A 17,690-nucleotide genomic window follows, 5' to 3' on the forward strand; every position below is an offset into this window, starting at 1 on the left:
AATCCATTTAGCTATAGAATTCTTCCACCAATTTTCCCTTATCGCCAGAGCATAGGTTATATAAGTCTTTATACTAGAGATTGGCAACCTCTTTGCTGTTGAGGGTCGCATACAGTAGGGCTAATATTTTGTTGGCGGGAAATTCTGACAATTGGTGAAGCCTGAACCCAACCCCTTTTCTTTCTCTGCTTGGGGAAGGAAAGATCACTCATGCCAGATAACAAAACTGATCACTTGCAGCGGGATTTTGAAAGCCAGTTGCCCAACACTGCTTTATACATAGATGCATTACTTAACTGTCTATTGTTAATCACTTGTACAGAACATTGTAAACATATAATTGCTTAGGAAGTCTTCAGTGATATTCAGGTTTTTAGTGCTTTTGTGTTTATTTCCTTCCTGTCATAGCTTTGTGATGGTGGAATGGTTTTTAAAGATGAGCACATTGGCTGCATCACCTCATTCCTAAACCAACTACAAGTTTCCAGTCAGGAACAAGCTATTTTTTTGTCCAGGTATGTTCATCTCTTATGCAATCTATATTAAACCTAAAATGTAAAATATATTTTCTCAACTACTTGTGCCATAAAATGCCAGTCTACGCATTTTATAAACTATTTTTCGATCTCAACAAGATGACAATATTAAATATTGGGTTATATTATTGATATTTATTTATTTTTTATTTTGGAAGCTGCCAATGAGGGCTCTTATGCTTTGTTTTGTTGTTGTTTAGTCGTCTTAGTCGTGTTCAACTCTCAATGACCCCATGAACCAGAGCATGCCTTGGAAACACTCACTTTTTTCTCAAAGCTTCTCCTTTTATATGTCCATGGAGTTTTCTTAGGATGAACAAAAATGAATGAAGTTTGGCAATATCACTTTCAAATGAGTACATACAATGTGATAAAGATCTCCCATTTCTGAATTTTTATGTCTGGTTCAGCCATAACAATCTTGGTCTAATAAAGTATAGTTTATCTAACCCAAAATGAGAATTTGCTTATGTGCTTCCTCCTTTCGCTCATGCTTCACAATTAGGTCTCAGTTTATTAAACCATACTTCCTCTTTATATCCAAACCTGGGAACTGTAGTATGACACTCAGAGTACAAGCTAGGATATGAAACCAGGATCAGATCCTAGTTAAACCAGTTTCCCAGTTTGGATGCAAGAGAGAAGCTTCGGTTTAAGAAACCCTGGAAGTCCTTCATTACAGTGCATAATGCTAATCTTCCATCTAATAAACAAACCATGGTCATTGCATCTGAACTGGGACTTGAACTTTCTGTTAGCTTGTGGACAGAGGAAGGAGGAATTGGAGCAAAACCCAACTAAGTAATTAATGAGCTACACTTGGTTATGCTTACCACAATCCCCAGTAAGTATGCAGAGTTGTTGAGTGAATTTAGGAGTAGAAAGAGGTAATTATTTAGACTGTAGGGACCAAATCTGAGGCCACAGCAGGTAGGAGAATGGGGAAGCAGGAGGGAGATGCTGTTTGGGTAATGTCACTGTTAAACCCTCATTATAGTAAGCATTGTCAGCATCTTTTATGAGCTGCTTCATCTGCCAATATTTAAAGTATTATGAAGGCTGTGCCCTCAAACCTTTTGCAATATTATTGTTGTGTAAACCCCAGTCTCCAAGTGGCAAGAGACTTCCAGCAGTACCAGTGCTTTCCCAGGGTTCAGTTTCCTTAGAATGAAGGTCAGTGGAGACCCTGGCATCTTTAGAATATATGGTTTTATTTACATATATACAAGCTGAGCATAGGATGGAAAGGCTCACACAGTATTAACATTCCAACAGATCTTGCCTCCCCGTTAGGTTCTGAGGGAGATCCCCAGGACATAGCTCTGGGTCCAGCAGGAGCCCAAACACTCTCGCACACAGCCTTACCCCCTTTGCCTATTGTTATCTGCCCTAGGGTGATGTAGCATACAGCCAGATGAAGTGGGAAAAGCCCACACATTTGTGTCTATGGGAACAGAGCAACCTCTTTGGACATGTCAATGGAAGTAATTAACTGGCTAGCTAAGGCAATTATCTTAACTTAAGAACTGGTTTGATTTCGTCTCACACAGGTTTCCTCTCACACATTCTAACCTCACATATACAGCATCATAGGCCTGGAAGGAACACAAAGATATCCACACTGAACCACACAAACATATAACACTATGAAGTATCCAGGTGCACACTTTTGTTGTATGCTACCCATGCAGCAGATAAAAAAGAACTGGATCATATTTTGATTGCAGAGTGTATGCTTTTTTGGGGGGGAGTGCAGCAAAATATAATTATTTAGAAAGTCGCTTGTTGCTTTTTCTGTTAACTCCAAATTTAAGCTTTCTCAAAAGCAGATAACTCTTGTTCCTAAGATTTCAGGCAAGACATTTCCATAAGGCTAGCCTTTGTGGCTTGGATTCAGCAATTGCAGAATTTCAGGTACTGTATATACTCATTGTTTTAAAAGCAAGCTTGGGAGGACATCTCAGTACTAATCAAATCAAATGGAAGAAAGATACCTTGGAATCAGTAGACCTTGCTTCTGTATATCACATGGCGATTGGGTTGCTAAATGCTTGAATGTCATATTTGCTCTTGGTGGTTAAGTATTCATAAAAATATGGAGGGAAATAACTTTCCCTTCCAAAAGGAGAAATAAATGGGGCGGTGAGAGATTTAGGGACCTGGACTGCTAAAGCCTGCTTAAATGTCCCCCAATCTTCAGTCTCAGAAATCACATTGATGTATTTGTTAAGTATTCAATGTGAAAAGCTTGAAGATTAATTGCTTCATCATCACTCCTAGCTAGCAGTTGCAATTCACCTGACTGCTACACTATCATCTTTCATAATCTTGGGTATTCTTCCTTCCTTCCTTCCTTCCTTCCTTCCTTCCTTCCTTCCTTCCTTCCTTCCTTCTTTCCAACCATAGTTGCTTCTCAGAAAGCTTGACTCAAATGCTTATACAGTGTGCCAGCCAAATGTGTCTGGTGACCTCATGGCACCGCATCTTGTTCATCTTTTTAATTGGAACAGAAAGTCATCTGTTGATCTTAATAAGTCCTGTCCAAGAAGATCCTTCCCTGAAGAAATCAGTCCTGATGGTAGCTGCTTTTGGAAGTACTAAATGTGAATAATATTAGGCTTGCACATGATGAAAACTTGACTTTTGGGCAGCTTTTTGCTGGAGAGAAAACTTGTGGGTGCACCTGCATCCAAGGTTTTCATTGGAAAACCCACTGAAGGGGAACAAGTAGCACAGCCTAGCCTGAGGTAGATTGCAACCTCCATTGCTGCATTTTGTATATGTTTAAAAAGCTAAGTAGAAACCCAAACATCTTTGTATTCAGCATCTTTGTCCCTATGAAGCTACTGTTAAACAAAATGTAAAGTATCTGTCAGCTGCTTAAGGCAGTTCATTTTAGATAATACTATAGATTTCCCTATTTGAAAATTAGATTGCACTTTGCAAGAATAATATCTGATCAATATGTATTGTTTGAAGAATAATTGGAAGACTTATCTTTCAGTTCTTTGTAAAATAACTATTTTGAATGCTTTGGTTGTGAAAGATCTTATAAAATTTACTAGTTTCCCAGTGACAAAGTTACAAACAAATCCCAAGTTACTAAAGTGAGATAACACTTCCAATTTTAAAACAAAAAATTCAAATGCTTATTAAGTTTACTATGTTTGTGATCATATTAAATTATGAATAATTCTATTTACATTTTATTACTTTTTGAACAGCATTGCAAAGAAAAAGGTGACTGGGCCAAACTGGGAACTTTATACGTTAATGTGAGAAGTGGATGTGAAAATTTTGGTGACCTTGAAAAGTACTCATTGTGTATTGCTAACATCTTGACCGATTCAGTGACAGAAGAGAGACCAAGCGTTCCTTTTTGTGAATTTGCAGTTGCAGGTAAAATTTGTACAATATTACCCATTATTCTGGAGTCACATGCAAAGGGAACTTTAAGAAAAGTTAGGGGTATTTCACCAAAATATCATTTCAGCAAGTACTATCACCCCCAAGTCCTCTTCCAAGTGTAGCACCATCACAAATATTTCACAGGCAAACCAACCCAATGAGGTTTTAGAGGAAGTTCACAGGCATGGAGAGATCTTTAAATAGTGCATCCACAGAAGTGCATCTAACACTGATATGTGTGCCTCATCTGCAGTGTGAGGAGTCAACCCATTACCCTTATATTCTGATTGTGTGGTATGTTCAGTAGGCTGTGGACAAGGGAACAGAGCACAGACCAAAACACATGTATGTTTAAAAGCAGGCCACAACTTCATTATTTACAGCAGGTAAGTGGATGTTGACATAGCAGTGGGGCAGGATTGATTCTTGATTCAAAAAGACCTCCCTGGTGTTTGCTAACCCATCCTAGCACAACCACTGAGGCACTTGGGAGTTAACCAGCATCAAGAACCCGCTATAGCACAGGCCATGCATTTAGGATCCCACTGGCAAGCTGTGGTGAGCAATGTCAGGCCTGAGCCTCTGAGCTATGGCAGAGACCTGAAACATTGCCCCCAAGACCCCATATGAGGCTCCACCCTGCATTGGAGATTCTGCCCAGTGCAATTTCTGCCAGAGTTATGACGAAAGAGAACAAACTCCTATCAAAGTAGGCTTTCTACTGAAGGAAAGGCAAAAGCCTACCAAACACTTGACTTGGTACAATTGAGAACAAACCAGCCAGTATGGAGCCTCAGTGAAACGCACTACACCAGGCTTTCCAGCTGTTTTTGGACAACAGTCCAGATCATCCCTGACCCCTGGTCCTGCTAGATAGGACTGATGGAAGTTGTAATCCAAAAACTGCTAGAGACCCAGTTTTGGGAAACCTTGCACTAAACCATGGGTAGGCAAACTAAGATCCAGGGGCCGGATCTGGCCCAAATGCCTTCTAAATCCGGCCAGCAGACGGTCTGGGAATCTGTATGTTTTTACATGAGTAGAATGTGTCCCTTTATTTAAAATGCATCTCTGGGTTATTTGTGGGGCATAAGAATTCGTTCATTCCCCCCCCCCAAAAAAAATATAGTCTGGCCCCCCACAAGGTCTAAGGGGCAGTGGACTGGCCCCCCTGCTGAAAAAGTTTGCTGACCCCTGCACTAAACCATAGGAGGGTGGATGAGGAAGTTCAATGAGGAAGGCCTGGTCAGGCATGTGGCAGTTCCTTTTAAGCAAGTCCTCACTTCCAGAGGGAAGACAAGGGTGTCCCTGACATGCCAAGAAGGTGCCAAACCACAAGTTATCTGATAAGGCATTTCCAGGCAGGAGAACACACAAAGCCATCATGGCCAGCTGGGAAGAGTCTGCACTGTGCCATCAAGGGACCTTTAATGGGATTCAGGGAATAGCTGGTACAATCTGCACCTTATTATGTTATTGTTGCCACAATAGTAAGTACTCAGTACTGCAAATGTAAAAAGATAAGGGCTGGTATCCTGGCGTACAGTAGTAGACATTGCCACTCACTAGGCCAATTTGGACATAGAGCTAAACAATAATATCGCATTCCAGGTACTACCTATGGAAATCATTGGGCTTGTGTACTCTTTCACATGCAAGAAGAGGAAATAAAAACCTCCTGCTTTTGACTTTGAATTAGCCATGCTTTATTGCCGTGCCCAAACTTTGATTAATTTGCTTAAACTCTGTAGACTTAATTGAAACAAGCCCAGGGCCTTTTATGATCTAAAAAAAGAATGGGGAAACTTTTTCAGCCAAAGGGCCACATGCCAGTGTTGAGTAGAGCCAGAGGCAGAAGTGAGTGGAGCAACAAATGTAATGGGGGAGGGCAGTAAGCTAGTTTCTACTCAAATACCCCCTCTATCCTCCATCCAGATAAATAAGAGCCATCAGAGTTCCAGGAGACATTCCAGCCAGGAATGCAAATACTCAGGATGCAAAGGGTGCAAAAAAATACTCGGGGTGCAAAGGATGTGGCCTGGGGAAGGTTCTGAAGGGCTGCATTTGGCCCCAAGGTCTGAGGTTCCCCACTCTTGATTTAGCTTTTAACATGGTATCTGAGCCAACTGGCTCCATACTGATGGTGTTGGTTTCCTGGCCCTTAAATGGGCCGTATGTGGTGTGGTTGTGCCATTTTCTCCTGCCTTATTTGTCACCCTTCAAAACAGAGTTACAGCATAATAACTCTATGCACACTAGTCCCACTGTGTCCAGTGAGACATGCCACCTAGTAAGCATGTTGAAGATGGAAGCCTGCTAATCTGCTACGTTTATTGTATGTCTTTAAAAAAGCTGTTTATATAGGAAATAATTCAGATTATTTCTTACCCAGAATGAATGTCACATTGGCACATAGGGGAATGGGTAATCATTTAACTAGTTCCTCCATTGAGGAAAACATTATTTCAAGAAATCTAAAGCAACATGTGTTTTTTTTTTCTTTTCTAGTTAAGGCTGATCCTTGTCACAATGAGACAGATACAACTTTATTGGGAAGGATTGGTATCGGTGCTATGTTTTCATATTACAAACTGCAGCAGTGGCCAAAGGTACTTTGCTTCTTACATGGCATACCCATGTGTCTTATCACATATTACATGAGCATGCAAGTAACATGACAATGGGAGCATGGTTTTGGAGATACTTAATCTAGAAATTGAGGGTGTAGGTGGCGCTGTGGTCTCAATCACTGAGCCTAGGACTTGCCAATCAGAAGGTCGCAACGGGGTGAGCTCCCGTTACTTGGTCCCTGCTCCTGCCAACCTAGCAGTTAGAAAGCACATCAAAGTGCAAGTAGATAAATAGGTACCGCTCCGGCAGGAAGGTAAACAGCATTTCCGTGCACTGCTCTGATTCGCCAGAAGCGGCTTAGTCATGCTGGCCACATGACCCGGAAGCTGTATACCGGCTCCCTCGACCAATAAAGCGAGATGAGCGCTGCAACCCCAGAGTCGTTCACAACTGGACCTAATGGTCAAAGGTCCCTTTACCTAATCTAGAAATTATTGCACACCTCGGCAGTGGGGGGGATTTTACTGTTCCTTTACTCATATTAATTACTAACAATAACGATTCCCACATTCTTATGATTATTCTAATTTGCTTCTGCCAACTTTGAATCTCTAAAATTCAATTAGATGGATGACCTTGGCAAACTTTTATAGGCAATTTAGAAGAAGACCAAAACAAGTTGTAATGCTTCAAACAATTATTGTGGTTATTGCATTGCTGTATTTAAATTTAAGTCGCACTCTTTTCAGTGGGAAAGTGCTTACTTCTCCTACTTAAGTCAGTGGGATTTTAAAAGTACTTAACTTTGCCTGATCATGCACAATATATACTGTATAAGCAAGATAGCATAAGAAGTACTTTGGCAGAAACAGTGCCTTTAAGTGTTTTCTGAATGGGGACGGATTTAATTATAAATTGATCAGCAGTTTCAAGCAGCATCTGTGAATGCTTGGGGGTTTTATATATACTGGTAGTTCTAAGTTAGCTTGTTTTCAGAGGCATACACATTCTTGAGAACTGTAGTATGGGTTTAGGGGAGGCAGTGTTTCTTTCCTTACCTGTACATCATGGTTATTAAGGGTTATGTGGAGGACATGCCAAATTTAAAAATTGTTTCATTTGCTAAACTTGGTTAATTGGTTATATATGTGGCAAGGTTTTCCCGCTGTGACAAATGGACTTGGCGATTTGCTTTTAAAGAGTCTCATTTGCCTGATGCTTGCTCTCCTCCTGAGGCGTGTGTGTGTGTGTGTGTAAAAAATCTTGGAAATTTCCAGCCAAATTATTCATGTAAAGGCTTAAGAGCCAGGGTAATGCTTGGTATACTACATACTCATTTTTATAAGTTTAAAGTGGTTTTGGCAATCATTGAACACATGCCAACAAAGCAATTTGCCTTTTTGGACCCCTAAGCTGAAATTGCAAACCATACAGGTATAAAAATATTGGTGCCTTTTAATCTTGAATTGAATTTATAAGCAGAAGACAATTCCTTGCGTGAAGGGAGTGCAGCTCAAGATGCTTATGTATTGTGCTTTGGCTGAACCAATATTTTCCTGTGGTGGAGGATAACGTCCTTGTTCAGATTGCTCCTCCCACTAGACTAGGGCTAAACCAATTAGGCTTCAAGGCTCCCTTTTGGGAGGCAGCAGCCAACCTTCAGTCCTTTGTCCTGACTGGTCCGAAAAGAAACAAGTGGGAGGAGCAACCCAAATGAGGATGTCATCCTATCAAAGCAGAAAGGAGCTTATCACAGGTAAAAACTACTGCTCCTTTCCATGCTCATTTTTTTCATACTTATCAGTGTTACTAGCTAAGAACAACAACAACAAAAAAGCACCACTCCTTGTGCTTAGGAATATACAGTGCCGTGCATGAACAACTATTCTGAGACAAAAAAAGTGATACTGTGGTAATTCTCTACGCTGCTTTCCCCCTTTGTATCATAGGCCAAGAAGGTTCTGGATACGCTTCATGCCTTAAAGATACATTTCACATTTTTGAAAGGACTTCTTGGTCAGGAGAGGTTGGCATCACGGTGCCACATTGTTAACATTGCTGTGGAAATATTTCTCAAGTGCGGGAGCCTAAATGGAGCATTATGGGTATTGAGAGGTACATTTCTTTATTAACAGAAATAAGCAAGGCTTAAAATGACACGTGTAGGTTCTGCCTTAACGTTACAGCGGAAATTGAGAGAGCCAAAATATGTGGTTGAAGTCTCAAGCTGACATTTACTCATATTTCTGAGAATTTGCTGACAGAGGCTTGGTGAATAATTAAAGTACATTGACAATAGTGCAGAATAAAGGAAGCAAGGGGAACTGTCCGTCATCTAAAATTTGGTCTCCTTCATATTTCATGTCTTGCTAAATGCAGAAATGTCAAATCCTTACCTCCCTTGCATTTTTAAGGAGAGCAACTTTCTCTCATTAGTTATGTAACGTTTTGTGAGATTAATGGCCTGTTCCATAACAGTGCGGCACAGTGCTGTGCAGATGGTCCCTTGGTGCTCTTGACTGTGTTTAACCCCAGCTTCTGCTGCTCTGATCTGCTGCTGTGCTTCAAATGACACTATTTTGGTAGCTGTTCCAAGCAGTAGCCAACCAGGAAATGGACCCCATAGACCTGTGGCTTCTGGAAGGGGGATATATGATATATGACAGTATATCCTCCAATCACATGTTTTAAACTCCTCTCTCTCTCTCCCCCTTCCTCTCCCTTCCTTCCCCGTCCCCCATCCTGTGCAAATACCTTGGGGACACCTGGTTTCTGTCTCAGTCAGGAACTCAAGCTTGTCAACAAGGCTAGGCCAAACTGATAGTTTTCCACATAAGCTGCCAAGATAACACTCAAGACTTGGCAGCCTCCTTACATTCTCCATACATTCACAATGGTCAGTACAGTAGTTCATAATTGGACATCAAAATTATTTTCCTCAGGCTGTGCATGGAGAGCAGTTCTTTGTTAAATAGCTGAAGGTGGGCAGTCATCTGGGATCTTTCACAAGGCCCTATATTATTTCATTTGTCAGCATTCATGTCCGCATTTTAATCGCTTTTAAAATACCAATATTAATCTCTCTAGAGTCGGAATGGATAATAAGTACTCTAACATGGCCTTGTGATCGAATGGATGTCCTCAAGCGACATAACCTACTATATATAATAGCATCTGAGTGCATTGCAAAGAGCCGTTATGGAGAAGCATTTGAAGTCTTGCAAAATCTACCAGGCTTCAGGAATTCTTGTAGTAAGTGTTTATAATTCCATTCTCAATGGCTAGTAAGCATCTATTGGCTTTTTAATCGGATACTAAGATAAATTGGTATTTTATGCTGCAAGTTCTTGACAGAAATGGCTCATTTCATAAGAAAGGTTTTCCTTCCATTCTCTTCCTGAAAGAGAGCAACTGTTCAGTTTAAAACAACCGCTTCTTTCTGTTTCTTATCCTGTCTCTTCTGTTTTGAGGTCTATAGAATTAAGAAACGCACAAGGTGTTTTTGTTTTTGTTTTGGTAAGACCTTTCAGGAATCTACAAAGCAGGATACACCTGTCAATAGTATGTATCTAGCTAGATACCATGTTGCATCATCACTGCCATTCATATACAGTGGTACCTTTGGTTACGGATGGGATAGTTTCCGGAGGTGCAGCCGTATCCTGAAAGGTCTGTAACTGGAGGTGCTCTTCTGCACACGCGTACGGCACAATTGAGCGCTTCTGTGCATGCGGCAAAACCCAGAAGTATACACTTGCGGGTTTGCCGCGTTCGCAACCCGAAGTTTACATTTCCAGAGGAATACGTAAGCAGAGGTACAACTGTATATATTTTAATCTCAAGTATTTCTTCCCTGCCTTCTTAGAGTGCAGGCAGTCTGCATTGGGCTGGTTCTCCTTTGAAATCAGAAGGGGGAGAGGCTAAAGCTTATTGGTTAGCCTTCAAGAAGGCTCCTCCAGAAACAGGTCCTCCTACCTTAAGTCATGAAAGTAGTCTTTGCTGGGGATCTGACCTGCCTGTCCTTTACAATATATTCTTAATCTGCCAATAAAACTTTAAAGCTGCAATACCTTGATGCTTGCAGGGTAGAGGTAAAGGAAGTGTAAAGGGAGGCCTTGGGTGTCAGGAAATGAATGAGGTAAACACAATGGGCAGAGCTGATCAGAGGAGCAACAATGTGTACTCCTGAAAATGATTCCAAGAGATGGTGGGGCAATTTTGGATGAGATTGGAATGAGAACAGATTTACTGAGATGGGTTATTTATTGGCATATAGCAGTGTTGGGACACTTTGTGGACTTACAGTGTGGAAATTAGAGTTAAAATTCCTTGAATGTCAGTTGCTGGAAAACCACAGCAGAAGAAGGCAATTTCCGTCTTCTCCTTCCCATAACTATCTTGCCAATCACTGGGAAAGGGGACGCTGTACCACATAGACCTTAGGTCTGATCCAGGTCAGCCATGAAGCTTGCTGGATGGTCTCTGAACTATTTTTAAGTCTTCGCCTATACTTCTGGATTGTGAGGGGGCAATAATGGGATAAATATTTGTATATTAACATTTATATACTGCCCATATATGGGTGGTTTCTACACCATTCAAATACAAAACAAAATTTAAATTGTAAGCATGAAAACCAATTATAAGACAATCAAGGCAGTGGAAGCCAACCCAACACAGCAACTGAAAACAATTTAAAACAACATAATACCAGCCAGGGGGAGCAACTTGGTTCTGAGTTCTAAAAGTACAAAAATAATTGTATGATTAAGATTCAAAGACTTAGCAAAACCAAAAGGGATCATAGTGTGGGCACCAGTCAGTCTTCTCTAGGGAGGCCACTCCACCACAAATAAGACCCTTTCTCTAGTCCAGTGTTTCCCAACCTTTTTTGGGCAAAGGCACACTTGTTTGATGAAAAAAATCTCGAGGCACACCACCATTACAGCCCTGTGACGTCAGCGCGCAGCGTCACGCCGGGAGGGACGCACGAAAGTGTAAGTTTCAATTTTTTTCCCTCCCCCTTGCCGGGGAACCTCCAAGCTTTGGGGGTGGGGGGGGAGGAGGCAGCAAAGCGAGGCAGGAAGGAGAGCGCGGCTTGGCTGGGTGAGCTTTGGCAGGGGCAGGGAATGAGAGCCGCGAGGCGGGCGCTGCGGACGGAGGCGCTGCCCGCCGAGCTCGCAGGCAGCCAGGCAGGCAGACGGCGAGAGCCCAGCGCTGGGCGGCCTCTCCTCGCCGCCCCGCCTCTCGCCGCCCGACTCGCCCGCCTCCCTCCAGGCAACATCTCGCGGCACACCAGGCAACATCTCGCGGCACACTAGTGTGCCGCGGAACAGTGGTTGGGAAACACTGCAGTCTAGTCATTAGTTGGCTTGCCTTGCTAAGCAGGAGAACCTGGACAAGGGTTTCTGATGAAAATGAATTCTTGGGCAGGTATAAATTAGAACAGGTGGTCCTTCAGGGGGCCTGGCTAAAAGCAAATAAGGGCTTTAACAGTTAAAACTAGTGCTTTTAATTGGGCTCAAAAACAGACTGGGAGCCTGCATAGATGTTCACTGTTTGCCCGCCCAAACTCTTTAGAGGGGTTAATAAAACAATCACCTATGTATCTCAGGATGCAGGATTTAAGCTGTTAGTTTTACAGATCACAATATATTTGTAACTTTTTTTGCTTCTCATCAAGATCTATTTCTGTGTAGCATTTATGATATGAAAATAATAATTATTGTTTAGTGTACACACTTCTGAAATATTTCGTTTAGCAGAAAACCATTCTGCAGTACAGTTATTCCAATACAAGAAGAAATGATGCCTCAGGTGGCCGGGGTGTGTGTGCGTGCGTGCGTGTGTGTGTGTGTGTGTGCATTCTAAGCAGAGTTGATTTGTTTATGAAAATGAGAGAAACTAGGATCTTCTTTTTTAAAAAATCTTAAAACAGAGAGGGAAATCTTTGCTGTAGTTTTCCACTATTATATTGCTGAAACCAATGTTCTACTTAATAATTGAAGAAAATTAATCACTTGTAATGTTTTTCTTTTGCAGATAGTTTGGATGTATCCCAGTACAGGAGTTTATTTAATAAACTGCTAGGTGCTTCTTTGGAAAGCCAGAAGCTTCAAATATCATCTACTGTAGTAGATTTCATGCTTGCAAAGAACATTCCCGTTGAATTTGATTTACTTAGAGCATTAATCACAGCACTTGGAAGAGGCTGTTGGTGGCTTAAAGCCAGAGCACATTATAAACGTAAGCTCTCAATGTCTACTACATTACTAGTTGAAGAACTTCAGTTATGCTGCAATCTTAAATGCACTTATCTAGGAATAAGCTACATTGAATTTAGTAGCACTCACTTCTGAATAGATATGATTCAGGTTGCATCGTTAGAAAAGTTCAGGCTGCAGTCTAACCCACAATTACACATTAACAACTAGATATTGAAGAATTCTGCCCAAAATTATTTTTGGGAGATCTCTTGGGAGCTCCTGAAGGTACAATATAGCTAAAGAAGTACTCTGCTTTGTTTGACTTTTTATGACTTGCTTTAAGATATTGACCTGTGCTATAATTATTCAGAAGACCTGTCTGATATGTGTTGCCATTCCAAGCAAACCCAGCATTTTCTAGATTTCCTCAATTTGTGCTTTAGAATGAATCTACAGCAAAAGGAACATTCAGTGACAACTTCTCTTTTTGAAGAAAAGTTGCTAACCTTGTCTGGAAAAAGTGAGGTGGGGAAACAAAAGCTGGTCTGGTCCCAGATTGTAGCAAAATTCAATTGCAGAACTTTAAAACTGAAGTTTAGAGTTTTCTAGCTTTTAGGAATAGGAGCAGCTTTGGACTTTCTGAACAAGTAGTGGAGGTTTGCCACCTCTCGCCTTCAGTTTTTGAGACTGTCCGAAACAGCAATTGCAGTAGGATGGAAATTGGAAACAGTTAAAAGTAGTCCAGAAGCTCAAATAATCTTGGAAGAAACTGTTTTTCAGTAAAGCAGTAGATGATCCAAGTACCCGCACACAAACCTAGAGATGTGTGCTGTTTAGTACAACTTTGACACCTTCTTTTACATAATTTACTGTCACTTTTTAGATGCTTTAGCATTGGGTTGCTACCCACCACTGGAAGGAAATCTTCACCGTAAACTTCTTCTGATTCCCTCTTACATGACTGAGATTGAGATGCTGTTAGCAATTGAAATTTTCTTGGTTTCTAATGCTAGTAGTATTCAGAGTCCTGGTGCTTCCAATCAAATACTTCAAATAGTACTGAAAAGGTGAGTTCATTTGCTTTTCCAAGTGCATGATTCTGTATCCTCCCCTCAGCTTTCTTGCTTATGTATTTGATTTGTGTCAAGGAAAAGAATCTTCTGATAATCAGTTTAATTCAGTAACTTATAAAATACAATAAATACCTAACTTCTTCAAAGTCCTTTTTGTAACATGTTGCCAGTAATAGAAACCTGGTTTTATTATTTTGTCTTTTTGAATTTTCTCCTCCTTCTCCTCCCACTACTGTTGGTGTTGTCTTCTAATTTTGCACCATTTCCTCATTTTTTGTGATCAGTCACACATTAGTTAGGAAAAAAGCTTGTTTTGGAAAGGAGCTGGTTCTTCCACGTAATTGCTTCATTTCTGCTGACACATTACAGTAGTTATCGTTTGTTCCCAGTTGAAAGACACAGTTGAAGCACATTTGGGGAGGAAAGGCAGGATGGTAGTTCATATCACACTGCTAATCATCTTAGAATGACTGGTTGCTGGTTGTAACTTTTCTTGATTGTGAAAACTCTTTTTCAGATGTGAAGGCAAGGATGATAACTATCAATGTGCAGTGGAGAGGTTGATTCAAGCTACTAACATATCTACTCCAAAGCTTTTCATAAAGCATTTCACAGTAAATAGTAGCACGGAGCAAGTGTGTGGTTTGGAAAACACTTGTGCACTTGAGTGGTTGAAAGAGAACATGAAGTGGGCAGGAAAAGTCTGGCTTTTTTAGTCATTGATAAGACTTCAGTTATAGTAATCACTGTTCAAAATAACGAATCAATAAATGGTTTCTGTTGTGTTGAAACTTCCCATTGTTAATTTTATATAATTCCGTTTTCTAACTTGTTTTTTTATGTTTTAACTTCAGTAACCCAAATAACTGTTGCGTTTAACAGGCTCCTGACTTAGCAGATACTTGTTTTTTTACTACAAATTCAAGATCTACCAACCAGTTGCTAAAGACATAGAATTAAACTGACCACATTTGGATTTTAGGAATCTGTAGCAGAACTGATCTGCTACAGTCCTTTTACACAAGTATTCTCTTGGTTAGCTTTCTTCATTTCAGCCATCTAATTTAGGTGGGAAAAGTTGTTTCTGTTTGTTTGCCAATTTGCAAATTACACAGAGATCTTCCAGAATAAACTAATCTACCTGCTGCAAGCCCTTGACAATAAGCTGTGGAATCCTGCAAAGTACTGGGTCTTTTTCCTAATACAAGAAATGTGGTAACACCAGAGAGCAGACCATTTTCCTCCTACCCATTATGCATGAGGATGTCAAAGTTTTGAGACTATTTAAGCCTTATTCCTTTTATCACTTGAAAAAGGAAACTTGAGTGTGAGCTGGGAATTCCCCGAGTCAAATCTGAACTCTAGTTGTGTAGTACCTCAAGGTCCAGGGGGTGTGGGGAGGGGTTTAAGGAGCAGCCACAGCTGCCTCTTTCAAGGAATCTGGCATCATCCCCTTGTGATGCACTAGCTGCTTCCTAGGCTCACCCCACAGTCCACCTCTAGCTCAAGTCATGATGCGGCAAGAGTTAAGAGAGTATGTAGTGGGCCAAATCACTGAAAGTACCGTGTCCACATCCTCAGGCATCAATTGAAAGTGATCCCACAACATCAATTAAGACTTGGCTCTGTTAAAGTAGTATTCAACTTAGCATGATGTAGGTGAGCGATTTTATCCTCAAAGTGCCTGGCAAACGTACTAACAGCAGACAGGCCTGCACAAATCATTCTCAGTCCTTTTCCATCTGCAGCACACTGATAATGCAGCTAATTTACCTCACATGACAGTTGTAAGGATTACAGAGAATCTCCGTTGGAGGATTTTGAATATTTAATATTCTATTGTATTGATGCACTTTATTTGAAAAACGCCAGTAAGGGAACAAAGGATTTGCTGAGTTCTCTAGTATTACAGTCTTCATCTCTTTGCCATCTTTAGGTAGACTTATTTGCAAACTAGTTACCGTATTTTTCGCCCCATAAGACGCACCGGCCCATAAGACGCACCTAGATTTTAGGGGGGGAAATGAAGGAAAAATTTTTTATTTCCCCCCCGGGTGCGCTGCGCTACACCAGGAGCTTGGGGTGTGCGGAGCTCAGCGCGCCCCAAGCTTCTGCGTGCCGGCAAGGTCTCCGCTAGCGTGGGAGAGCCGGCGCCTCTCCCAGGGCTAGCGGACCCCTGCGCTAATCCAGAAGCTTGGGGCGTGCTGAGGTCAGCGCGCCCCAAGCTTCTGCATGCCGGCAAGCAGTCCGCTGCCGCCCCAAGCCTTGCGCACCCGGCGGGACCTCCTGCCGGGTGCGGGAGGCTTGGGGCGGCAGCGGACTGCTTGCCGGCATGCAGAAGCTTGGGGCGCGCTGACCTCAGCACGCCCCAAGCTTCTAGGTGCGCGCAAGCAGTCCGCTGCCGCCCCAAGCCTTGCGCACCCTGCCTTCAGGGCGCCCGACGCTCCGAGAAGCAGGCTGCTATCCGCAGCCTAGGCAACCCTGTGGGACCTCCCACAGGGCTGCCTGGGCGGCGGAATTGTTCCCGAAGCGTCGGGCACTCTGCCTTCAGGGCGCCCGACGCTCCGAGAAGCAGGCTGCTATCCGCAGCCTAGGCAACCCTGTGGGACCTCCCACAGGGCTGCCTAGACTGCGGATATCTTCCTGAAGCCTGGAGAGCGAGAGGGGTCGGTGCGCACCGACCCCTCTCGCTCTTCAAGCTTCAGCGAAAGCCTGCATTCGCCCCATAAGACGCACCCAGATTTTCCCTTCATTTTTGGAGGGGAAAAAGTGCGTCTTATGGGGCGAAAAATACGGTAACTCCACAGTAGGCAGAAACAATATTCATACAACAAAAATATAGAACACTTGCCAGAGTATCAAATTTCCATTGAGATATGAATAAGCTCAAATGAGGAAAGAGGAATTGTGTTAAAATAAGTTGCTCTATTTGCTAGTCCTTGTTTATAATTTGTGTTCAGTGCTTTTTCTTTTTTACAACCCAAGGATCCATTCAACACTCTGGCTGGGTTTCATTTCCTATCAATCACATGCATGAGGCCAATAAATAGATTTACTAGTGAGAAAGTTAAGTGCTTAGGGTAAGTTACACTTGGCAAAAGGACCCACGCCTCAACGGTTTTGCGTCAATTGGATACGAGCAAAATGGTCACCACTTGTAATATAGTTTAGAAGTTTAGTTGTAGGGAGTTCTCTAGTCCCATCTGGATTGCTGTATATTGAGCATGCTCAGAACAACTGCTGCCTTGGAAATGAAAATAGGTTCAGGGGGTCTTCAAGGATTCTAACCAAGAGCAACATTTATAATTGCAGTAGCAGAAACCATGGAGGCTTCTTACTGCAGGCGAAAGGGGCAGTGCCCTCTCACAGCAAAAGACTACCATCTTTTCCCACTTGTGCTACAAGACACACTTGCTTCACCCCAGAAGTCAGTTCTGGCTGCTGTGTGAGTGCATCTATCCTGACCTGTGCTATGGCTCACCTGCTCCCATGCACCTGCCAGTCTTTTATCCAAGAAGGAAATATTTGTGCTCCCACCTCTACTCCCATTCCCTGATCCCAATCTTGTATTCCGGAGCCTGTAAGCAGCTGGTCCAATGCCACTGACATGCCTCTAGGGTGCCATTTCATGCACCTAATGAAGTGGTCGTAACCCATGGAAGTTCCTTGCTGCTTTTGTTCTAGTTTCCTTGCTTGGAAAAACTTCCCGTGTCACTTTGGGAGCTTTTGCAGTGTGCAGATTCTTAATATGCACGCTTATGAGCTTCTCAAAAGGCCCCTTACATGGTGGATTAAACTTTGTTCCGATTTTATAAAATATCCTATTATCCTGGAGACACTTAAAGGACCTATAAAAATTTGGATGAATATAAAAAATAATAAGGATGACCCCTATC

The 17,690-nt window shown here is 42.0% G+C and overlaps 1 protein-coding gene across 1 annotated transcript in view; it reads left to right on the plus strand.

Moving 5' to 3' along the window:
- Positions 1-14,585, plus strand: part of TOPAZ1 (testis and ovary specific TOPAZ 1) — a gene marked incomplete at its 5' end in the record, with an annotated part of 37,497 nt that extends 22,912 nt beyond the window's left edge. The window contains 9 exons of the mRNA XM_081163382.1: positions 409-515; positions 2,384-2,450; positions 3,761-3,935; positions 6,453-6,553; positions 8,465-8,630; positions 9,603-9,767; positions 12,558-12,761; positions 13,605-13,788; positions 14,312-14,585. Coding sequence (XP_081019508.1) covers positions 409-515; positions 2,384-2,450; positions 3,761-3,935; positions 6,453-6,553; positions 8,465-8,630; positions 9,603-9,767; positions 12,558-12,761; positions 13,605-13,788; positions 14,312-14,510 — 1,368 coding nt within the window. The 3' untranslated portion in view covers positions 14,511-14,585. The remainder of the gene's footprint in view (positions 1-408; positions 516-2,383; positions 2,451-3,760; positions 3,936-6,452; positions 6,554-8,464; positions 8,631-9,602; positions 9,768-12,557; positions 12,762-13,604; positions 13,789-14,311) is intronic.
- Positions 14,586-17,690: the final 3,105 nt, after the last annotated feature.

The sequence above is a fragment of the Podarcis bocagei genome (genome assembly GCF_964188305.1).
Source record: "Podarcis bocagei genome assembly, chromosome: 12".
Taxonomy (NCBI): Eukaryota; Metazoa; Chordata; class Lepidosauria; order Squamata; family Lacertidae; genus Podarcis; species Podarcis bocagei.